Source organism: Vicia villosa, linkage group LG4, assembly GCF_029867415.1.
Source record: "Vicia villosa cultivar HV-30 ecotype Madison, WI linkage group LG4, Vvil1.0, whole genome shotgun sequence".
Classification (NCBI taxonomy): domain Eukaryota; kingdom Viridiplantae; phylum Streptophyta; class Magnoliopsida; order Fabales; family Fabaceae; genus Vicia; species Vicia villosa.
This window is the reverse complement of record NC_081183.1, coordinates 25906232-25917091: the sequence shown is the minus strand read 5'-3', so window position 1 is coordinate 25917091 and position 10860 is coordinate 25906232. Positions and strand designations below refer to the sequence as shown.

The following is a 10860-nucleotide window of genomic DNA, read 5'->3' as shown; positions in this document are numbered from 1 at the left end:
GCACCCCACATCCCACACATGTACCAGCACGTGAGGTTGATGAGGTAGTTGATGAGATAGATGGAGCTGATCTTCGTGGGAGGGATGACCCCGATGAGATTCATATCGTTGACGGTAGATTTTGGATTCATCCCGAAGGAAGCAAGTAAGTTTCCTATTTAAAAACTTTTATAGTATGTATACATTTTCATTTTTTGTATAAATTTATATCTAACATTTTCATTTTTTATTTCAGTTTTACGCCGAGTCGGACTGCTGCTAGGATTGTTAACTATATAATTCAACAGATGTATAAATCAGCTTTTAAGAGCTATGGGGACGTCAAAAATAAATATGAATGGTTTAGAATGTTTAAGGTATTGTTATTTATTTAAGTTGTGCATTTAATTTATTTTTTTAGTTATGGTTATTTAAATGAAATTCTCATTATAATTACTTAACATTTTATTTTAATGTCATACAACATTGCAGGAGAAATGTGTGTGGGATCCGTTAAGTGAAAAAATGGTTCAGAAAGTTTTCAATACCAAATGCTCTAAAAGAATGTCTGTTATGCTGCGGCGAGTAAGGGAGAATTATGAGCTTCACGGCATCCGTCCTAGCTGGATAGGCGAGGAGGTTTTTCAGGAGCTTGTAATATATTGGAGGACTCCAGAATTCCAGGCTAAATCAGAAACTTTTAAGAAGATGAGGGCATCTGAAAAGGGCGGTTGTGTCAATACAGTTGGAAGTATTAGCACCGCGGAGCATGCCCGACGATTGGTAAAAATTTTAAAATTTTTAAGTTACATCTTTATTCATAATATATTTTACTAATAATTTTTAATTATATTATTTAGGCTAAGGAGTTGGGGAGAAGACCATTGATGCCTGAGCTGATTTCGAGGACCCGGACAAGGAGATCGGGAGGTTTTGACGACGAGCGCACGAGGATGTATCTTGTAAGTGAAATTTACGTTGTTTATTTTTTTTAAATTAATAAAAAATTTGTGACGTGAATTTCATGTGGCAATTGATAAATTGCCACGTGAAGATCACGTGGCAACTTTTTAATATATTTTAATTTATAGTATGTACATATTTATTTATTATAATTAAATATGCATGTAAATATTTAACTTAAATTTTTTTTATTGAATATGTGTGCAGGAAGAATATGATAGATTGCTTGCCATTTTTCTGGAAAATAATCCTCAATACATGCCAGCAGAGGGGGAGCCGCTTAACGCGGATGTTGATCACTATATTTGGTGTGAGGTTATTGAAGAAAAAGGGCCTAATGGTTGCTTTTTTGGGGCTGGAAATGTGGCGTCCAGCTATAGAGCTGGTGATCGCAATCTGTTTCAAAGAATTCAGGATGGAGAGGGTGGATCGCGTCAACCAAATTTGACACAGGAACAAACTGAATTAATAAGGCAATTGGCGAGACGCGAAAATGAGGCCCAAATGGAGATGATGCGGAAGAAGCATTCTGATATGGAGGAGCAGCATGCGCGGCAGATAGAGGGCATTCTGAAGAAGCAAGCTGAGATGGAGGAGCAGATGAGACGATTTATGCAAGAAGGTGGAAATTACAGTAATGTTCCTCCTCAAGAGCCGGAGGATGACGAAGTGGGTGATGATTTTAATCCGGATAATTATTTTCCGGATGATGATGCCTCTTAAAAACATTTTATATTTTATTTGTTTTTAATTTATATTTATGTAACTTATTCTACATTTTAATTCATTAAAATATTAGTTTTAAATTTTTAGTTTTATTTAATTGAATTTATTATATAAAGTTTATTATATGAATTTATTTTATAAAATTTTATTATATAAATTATATTTATTGATTTTATTATAGAAATTTTATTTTATAGATTTTATTATATAAATTTTATTATATATAAATTTTATTATATATAAATTTTATTATATATAAATTTTATTATATATAAATTTTATTATATAAATTAATTAATTAATTATATAAAAAAAATTCATCCTGCGTGATTAAATTTAAAAAAAAAATAGCATTTAATGTAGCGAAGTGAAAACCATGTCGCTACAAAGTCAACATCACACTTTCCCACACCTGCCACACCTGCCACACCTGCTCTGCGTGCAGGGAGATGTTTCCCATGTATATTTATTGCGACGTTGGAGTCACGTCGCTACTTTCTGACGTGGTCTCCGCGTCGCTACTGAGTTGTCACTCGTGCTCCTGCGACGTGTTTGCCCACATCGCTAGTTTTTTGTTGTGACGTGATGTTGCATGTTGCGACTTGGTATCCACGTCGCTGCAGAGCATCTTTCTTGTAGTGTGTATATATATATATATATATATATATATATATATATATATATATATAATAAAAAAAATACAATGTGCACGCGCATTTTGGGTTGTGTGGACCTCCGATTTTTATCCCGGGCCATACCTCTGATCTGTAGAGATACGTGAACTGACTCTTTTTTATCGCTTAATGCTTTCGCATTTTGAAAATTCACAGAGTCGCCACCGACCTTTTATTTTATCCAATTAAGGAAAGGTTTATAAAAGAAACAGAAAAAAGACCTTTAAGAAATTCTGGGCAAGGGGGTAGGTTATACAAAGGGAAGGTGTTAGCACCCTTTGTATCCATGGTTATCCATGGGCTCTTAAGTTTGCTTAGCTCACTTGTTTTTCGATCACTTTTCAATTGCTTTAGAATGCTCATATGTGGTTTCAAATACTTTTGAATTTTGTAATGATCCGTGTGTGGATGTATACAAAATGCTTGTTTATCTTTCGAAAGATGTTTTGAAAAGAACGTTAACTTTGTAATAATCCGTGTTTGGATGTATACAAAGTATTGTCTTTTTTGAAAGTTTTGTTTTGAAAAACAACAGGGTATGAGAATTTTGTTTGTTTTGATTTGAGCAAGCAAACTAGGAGGTCTACCCTGAGTTGTAAGGTCTTTATCCTATTTCCTTTAAAAATATATCCTTTCACCGGATATAAACGCAAGGTTCGATTTTGTACTCAAAACAGTAGAATTTTGACTTTGATTTTGAAAAGAATGAGAAGGGATTACCTTAAGAGGTGCAAGTGTGATTGTGTTTGTATTCAGATATTTTATCTTTGAAGTTAGTGATCTAACGGTTCAATTTTATCTTTGACATACACGCAGTTTATATGTGCGGGAATTTAAAATGCGGAAATGTAAAGTGCGGAAAGTAAATCTACGCTATTACATCGATTGTGCGGGAAATGTAAACTAGCCTATTTACATGAATTTGACATCCTATACATTTATCTAGGAATTGAAATTGCAAGAAAAATAAAGGCATGTTTTTTGGATTTTTTATGATTTATTTTAATTATAATTAATGCATGATTAATTAAATTAAAATGAAGAAAAAAGATGAAAATAGATTTAAACCTAGAAATTAAGTTTAAAATATGTACAAAACATTTGTCAATTAATTTTAAAACAAAACTAATTTTTTTGGAATTTTTGGAATTGATTTGAAATTGATTTAAGTTAATTAAAACATAATTATGCAAATAATTATACAAATAATTAAAACTTAAAGAGAAAATTATTCAAAATATGTACAAAATTAGTTTATAATATATAAACAATATTTTATACAAAGAACAATTTTTTTATGATTTTTTGATTGGTTAGAATAATCAAAAAAAGCAAATATATAAATATATACTAATTAATTATGCAAAATATTGAAATTTTGAAGAAAAATAAAATATTTTTATTTCAGAAAATAATATATTATTTTAGAAGTCTAAAAATATTTTTTGTGTATTTTTTGGATTTTTAAAACTATTTTTAATTAATTTAACAAAGAAATTAAAATAAAATAGAAAATAAAAGGATATTGATCATGTGTGGTTGGATTGAGGGTCCATGATAAGGATTGTTTGATCTGGCGCGTTGGATGATTCATTAAATGAGATCAGATGGTCCAGAAATTGAGGCACGTGGTGATCAGTACACCTGCAAAGCACAGAATTAGAGGAAATTTTAAAAAGTACGCGCGCTGGCTGTCCAATGAGGTGGGGACACCTCATCATCTTCAACCTCTCGCTAGGGCCTTTTACAGCGCTTTTATGAAAGAGCGCTGTAATTGATGAGCTTCATACCTGCAAAATAACGAATAGGGGTAAACGAGCATAGAAATCAGGCGCGATGGTACCATTGGATTCGTCTTGTTCCACTGAATGTAACCCTGCCCTTAATTTGTTTTAATTTTGGCCCTAATGAAGAACCCTAATTTTGAGCTAAGAAAACCCTAAAATGGTATATGCTACAAACAGCCATCAAAATCCAATTGAAGCTCCAGAAACGACCAGAGCTTCAAACCAAACACAATTATGCATCTACATCTTGTTAAATATGCGTGTGTTATGAGATATAAGTTGGTTTTAGTTTGAACAAACCGTGGCCTATATAGCTCGATTCAGTGATGTTTAAGACTTGCAATTGATTGGAATAGTTTCAGTGAAGCTCAGAGATGATGTTTGAATGCTTAGTTTGTATTGAAATGGACTGAAATTAAAAACTCGAATTTGAATTTTCTTTGAATTTTTTCAAGTGGTTACAAGTGTATATGAGCAAGGCTTTGTTTCTGATTCGTGTCTCCTTTGTTACTGAAGCATGCTAGCCTATTTATAAGCATTGAGTGCTTAGAATTGAAGCTAAGAAGCAACTAGTTGCCTTTGTGGAATTCTTGCATTTTTTATATTAAAAAAGCTTTGAATTATTGACCAAGTCCTCTTGTCTTCAATGCATCTGCCTTGCTCTTCAATTCTCTGCAGAAAGATGAGGATTCCTTGGGTGAGTCATGCTTGGAAGTTAAGCTACCATTTATCCATCCATTTTCCTTTTAATTTTAATCTTAAAATAAGATAAAATCATGCCAAAAATGGATAAAAAAGGTGTGGGCCTTGTCTTGGTCGTGGGAGGCCCATAATAACATGGCAAGGATGTTTGAATGCTGAAAACTTGGCCCCATTTGGAAAAAATACATTTTTGAGCAATGTTGATTTCATGCATTTTCCCAAAATTTAGCCAACTTCAACAAGGTGTAAATCCTTCAATTTTTGTCATATGAAGGAGATCTTTCACTTTTTGGAAACCTCAAAGAGTCCTCTAACCAATGTCTTTGGTCTCATGTCAAAATGATTTTTGAAGCTCCTTGTGTGTCCTTTTGAAAAAAGTGTCTTTTTGTTGACTTTGAAAATGACCTGTAATGTCTTTGGTCATATTTTTCAAATGGTGAATCCAATGACCATGGGATCAATGGCATTTGAAAGATAATTGAATTTCCTTCAAAAAAAGCTTTGGTTTGAATTTTTTGGATGAAGGATGAGAGAGTTATGATCAGTCAAAGTTGAGTTGACTTTTCAGGCTAAAACCCTAATTTTGAATCTTAGGGTTTTGTTGATTTTTGATCTTTCCTTGATGAATTATGATCATCCAATGATCAAATGATGAATCCTTTGACAAAATATGGACTTTGACAAAAAAATTCATTTTTGACTGTCTGTTGACTTTTTTGGTCAAACGGGTCGTCTGTTGACTGTTTGAGCTGCTGACGGTGCGTCTGAGTGAATTGAAGTTTGAAAATTTTTATGATGGTACTTTGAGATATATGGATGTGTATGAAATCCATTTGAGCTCTCAAAAACTTGTTGCTCCTGTAAAAACAAGAAAAACCCTGATTAGGGACTGTTTGTGTAGGAGACAGTTAAGCGTACCTGATTTTTGTGCAGTGCTGAGTTTCTGCTAATCGCGTGATATTCAGAAGACTTCTAGCACAAAGATCTTGGAATTTTGAATTGTGAAAGATTGATTTGATTGATGGTACAAAACACTGAGAATTGTACTGCCAGCAGTTTGGCTGTCAACTGACTGTTCAGGTATTGACGTAGCAACAGTCAAAGTTAATTTTCTTTTTTGTTGTTTTTGTTTTTTTTTGTTTTATGTGAAAGATTAAAGTTTATTTACATGACTTGTTAAAAAAACACATACATAATAAATAACTAATATTTACGGTACGCGGGCAAAATTACCGATAATAACCCTGAAAATCAATTAGTGCACAGAAATAGGAATATTTGACTGGAAGAAAACACACAAAATATTATCTTAGTAATTACGCAATATTATGACAAATAGTACAACATTTAATACTGACAGTACAAATATTACATACTATATTGAACAGTACGACGAATAAACGGTACATTTAAGAAATAAGAAATACGGCAAATTTTAGGAATGACGGTTAATGACCCATGCTATGAACAATAACATGTAGATGATTGGGAGTGCAACCATTGCAGGTCCACACTCTTCAGGACTATGCAGGCAGAAGAAAGTCATGATCACCGTAGCAATGGTGATGATTGTAAGAGACAGTGTCTCTATCCACTTTGCCATTCTTGTCAGGGAAGAAGAGAAAATAGATATGAGGTAGGAATTTGAAAGATGAGTTAGAATTTGATGTGAGATTTTATGGAAGAAAATGGGAGGTATTTATAGAATGGAAAGAAGGATAGAGACGTTGGGGAATGATGTGATTCCGTACAAAAGGAAAATTTGAGTGGAAGTAAGATTTGAAAGAAAGTGGAGATAGTGTTGGGAAAAAGAGAGATTTGATTTTTGAAAAAGAGATTTGAAAAGATTTTTGAAAATAATGGAATACAAAAATTAGTGGGAAACAAAAGATAATAATAATCTACTTGTTACCAGTACAGTCTGAGTTTCCTGATTCTGCGCCTGCAAAAAGATTTAACTCTGTACCAATTGTGTCAGTACTATTTATCTGTAAATAAATAAATAGCATGTGTGAAGTAATAAACAGTATTTGGCGTTTGCGTAAGAATAAATTCAACTGCAAGCCAAATTACTGTATAAGAAAAATTCTAAAAACTAAGTGTTTCATATGTCAGGATATTTGTTGAAATAAAAATCCATGATTATATGAGACTCTTAATTTTCAGATTGGAGTTTTCTTGAAAAAAGATGCGGGCAAATTTTGGGGTATAACAGTTGCCCCTATTCAATCTTCTTAAACCTGAAGAGATTGTCTGAAATCTGAAGGTAGAAGATGATTGAATATTTAGATGCCCTGAAAATTTGCACTTACCTTGATCAGAAGAGATGTTGGAAGTTGCATTTGAATGTCGTCTGCGAAATGTTGTTGGCAGATTGGAACATTACCTGAGATGGGCTTTCAGATGCCACCTGGTAAATGGGTTGAGGGTTTGTTCATCAGAATGAATCCATTGATTATATCTTGATGAAGGATTTGAAAGTCTTTGTGCTGACTGTTTCGGAACCGTCCAAGGTTACCGCTTTAAGTCTAGGAGGATGATTGCTACGGAACTTGTCCAAAGTTTTTTCGCTTTAGATTTTGAAAGTTGATCATTGTGGAACCGTCTGAGGTATCAGCTTTAGATCTGCAATGTTAGATCGTTCTGGAACCGTCTGAGGTATCGCTTTAGATCTGCAATGTTAGATCGTTCTGGAACCGTCTGAGGTATCGCTTTAGATCTTTGATGCTAGATCGTTCTGGAACCGTCTGAGGTATCGCTTTAGATCTGCAATGTTAGATCGTTTTGGAACCGTCTGAGGTATCGCTTTAGATCTGCAATGTTAGATCGTTCTGGAACCGTCTGAGGTATCGCTTTAGATCTTCGATAGTAGATCGTTCTGGAACCGTCTGAGGTATCGCTTTAGATCTGCAATGTTAGATCGTTTTGGAACCGTCTGAGGTATCGCTTTAGATCTGCAATGTTAGATCGTTTTGGAACCGTCTGAGGTATCGCTTTAGATCTGTAATGCTAGATCGTTCTGGAACCGTCTGAGGTATCGACTTTGATCTGCAATGTCTGTTTTTGAGTTGGTAAGTGATCAGAATGAATCTTCGGCTTGATTGTATCTGAGAGAACCGTTCATGGAATTCAGGTGAACACTGCATGTGATTGAGAACATCTTTGTTGAAGATATCCGTCTACCTGAAAAATCAAGTTAGTGATATGCAATGTTTATGATGCATGTAAATGTGAGATATTCCCGGAGAAATATGCATGTGATGTTGTGTATGAATATGCGCATGACGCATGATGTATGATGTATGATGTATGAATATGATGTATGAATATGAATATGTGATGTATGAATATGAGATTGTCATACCCCAAAATTTGCCTTCCTCTTTTCATCTTCAATGCCTCAAGGTTCAAGGATTTTCTCAAGGCAATCTCTCCTAATCGAGGATCTCAAAACTAGGGTCCGCACTTCATCAAAAGAAGTTGAATCTCTAAAAAAGGGTATTAAAAGGGCATCTTGTTTAAAATCCCATAACATGAGCATGGAAGCTCCAATTGAGGTGAAACCGAAAGGATCATTTAGAGTACTCTATGAGCTTTCCAAAAAGTCCTATAACATGGTCATAGGGCAAATAATGAAGGAGATACAAGGCTTAGAAGTAGGGGGATTTTTAAGATATGCATGGAATCCTAAGTGCTCAAAACTTGGTTTTTTGGACTAATGGGCCAAAATGTTGGACTTTAAACATGTTGGTGACCTAATAAGGAGCCTATAACCTATTCTCATATTTTGTTGAATTTTATTTATTTTTGTTTAGATCTTTATTCATTTAAAATCTAAATTAATTAAGTAAAATAATTAAATAAATTATTTGAGTTCATTTTCCATCATCCAAGGGCCCAAGAGACAACTAAAGAAGGACCAAGTTCATGACGCATAGAGAGGAAGAGAGATGTGCTAAAATTAAAAAGAAAGAAGATATTTTTATCAAAAATCTTTCTCTCCAAAATAGGAAGTATCCAAGCCCATCAAACAACCCTAATTGATCCTTTATATAGACAAGAACATTGCAGGCGCCACGGGGACGAAATTTTGGGCTAAAAGAGACTAGGGTTCCTCTTTAAAATTTTGATACAAAGTTACACCAAGGAATCTCGACTTGAAGGCTTTTTCAAGCCGTTCCAAGCAATCCATTGTCCTCCTGGGGCATCATTAGGCAAGGGTAGATGTAGAGCCATGGCAAAATGCCTCTGAAAACTCAAGCCACGTGAACTCCGATTGCATCATATTGTAAACTTTCATGTTTAAATTCCAGCGTGTTTTTGTTTCAACTGACATCACTAATCTACTCCTGAGGACCCATAACGCAGGTTAAAACAATCGCATGGAGTTTATCCAGGCTGCAGCGTGATCTGCCATTGTTAGGGCAAGATCTTGAGCAAGCTTCATTCCTCTATGCACCGGCCGTTTCAGGTTCCAAGAACAACACCATGAGACTCGCAGGGTTCCACATAGTTGATCTGGGTTATCCTTTTTTGCGCTTTGCTTTGATTTTGCAGGAATGCCGTTCAAGCTCGACGGAGAAGACAACGGAACACCACTGTTCCGACGGCGTTCTAGTGGAAGGAGAGAATACGCGACCACGCGGCAAGCATCTGTTGGATGGTCCACAAGCTTTTTCTCTCTCTGGATACGTGGCACCATCAGAATGGCCGGTCAACTTGGCCAGGGTTTCTCTCAGCATACTATTGGTTCATTGGAACGAGCTGGGGCCCACGTTTGACCATTGGTGTCAATGTTTGGTTAGTTTCTTTTTTGTTTATTATTATGCGTTATTATAACAGACGATGGCAATAGCATGGATGACAAGCGAGGGCATATGTGACTTGAAGGGGAGGGGTTCGATCCCCACTCCCAGAATTTTTTTTATGAAAGCACAAACTCATAGATTCAGTGCTACACATCCTCACTGGCTCACCATACGTCCTTACGCGAAGACCATCAGATTTCTTACGATCCAGATCTAACGTCCAGAAACAGCACCTCCATCATGAACCCTCAAGAGCTGCTCATACAGGATTACAACCAGGTTCTTCCATATAGTTTTTCTTTATTATATATTCTTTATTATTTAATTACTTAATATTAGATAATTTAGTTAATCTATTTATAATTAGGATTGGATAGATGATTAGGAGATAGTTAATATTAGGATTTTCCTGATTATCCCGATTATACAATTATTTTTTATTATTCAATTTAATATTTTTAATTAATAAAATCACTAAAAACCCTATAAAGGTATGTGCGTTATGGTTTGCTCAATCCCATTGAACACTTGGCTAAGGTTTTAGGATTCAATTTATTATTCGTTCCGACTAAATCTATTGGTCGCAATGGTTAATAATTGATTAATTATTTAATCAAATCCTATAAATTAAAATACACATTTTTTTGCTAAATGGTTTTAACCATCTTATTGGTTACGATGATTAGCATATTTCCCCTTATCAATTCGTTATTATTTGTAATCGAATCTATCGATTATGAGGGGTAACGATAAATTAATAATTAAAATACTTTAATTTGCTAAAAGTGATAATCGAATCAATCGATTAAAATTGCCAGCAATTCTTTTCTAATCTGTTAACTATGGCGATCGAATCTATTGGTCGTTGCGGTTAATAGTGCCATATTAAAATCAGGGTTGTACGCCCAAATCCTAAAACACTCAAAATACACTAAACCACGATACTACAGTGTTTCAACACTGCGATGTTCACAACTACGATAAGGTAACTCAAAATACCTTCGAACATTCGCATTTCAAAACAACTTCAAACCATTCAAATTCAATTCTAAGGCGTACAATCCTGTGCCCGAACTACGTTGACTCTGATTCTCCATAAGGAGATACGTAGGCACTTGGCAACAAGGCGAGTCCCCTTCCCTAAAATCTCAAATTTTCCCCTATTCAGTTCCTTAGCTATAAACCTTGCCATAAACCTTCATCTTTGAATACTAGCCTTTA

General features: G+C 34.6%; 1 protein-coding gene across 1 annotated transcript; it reads left to right on the top strand.

Moving 5' to 3' along the window:
* The first annotated feature begins 655 nt into the window (after nucleotides 1-655).
* On the top strand, nucleotides 656-9612 carry LOC131596921 (uncharacterized). Its single transcript, XM_058869654.1, has 4 exons — nucleotides 656-762; nucleotides 840-941; nucleotides 1150-1366; nucleotides 9389-9612. Exons 1-4 carry the CDS (start codon nucleotides 688-690, stop codon nucleotides 9610-9612), a joined length of 618 nt encoding a protein of 205 aa, XP_058725637.1. The 5' UTR covers nucleotides 656-687.
* The last annotated feature ends 1248 nt before the right edge of the window (nucleotides 9613-10860 follow it).

Coding starts and splice junctions, on each gene's coding strand:
- LOC131596921 (XM_058869654.1), top strand. CDS start 688: ATGAGGGCATCTGAAAAGGGCGGTTGTGTCAATACAGTTGGAAGTATT. Junction 763..839: donor CGGAGCATGCCCGACGATTG/GTAAAAATTTTA, acceptor TATATTATTTAG/GCTAAGGAGTTGGGGAGAAG. Junction 1,367..9,388: donor AAGAATTCAGGATGGAGAGG/GTGGATCGCGTC, acceptor TTGATTTTGCAG/GAATGCCGTTCAAGCTCGAC.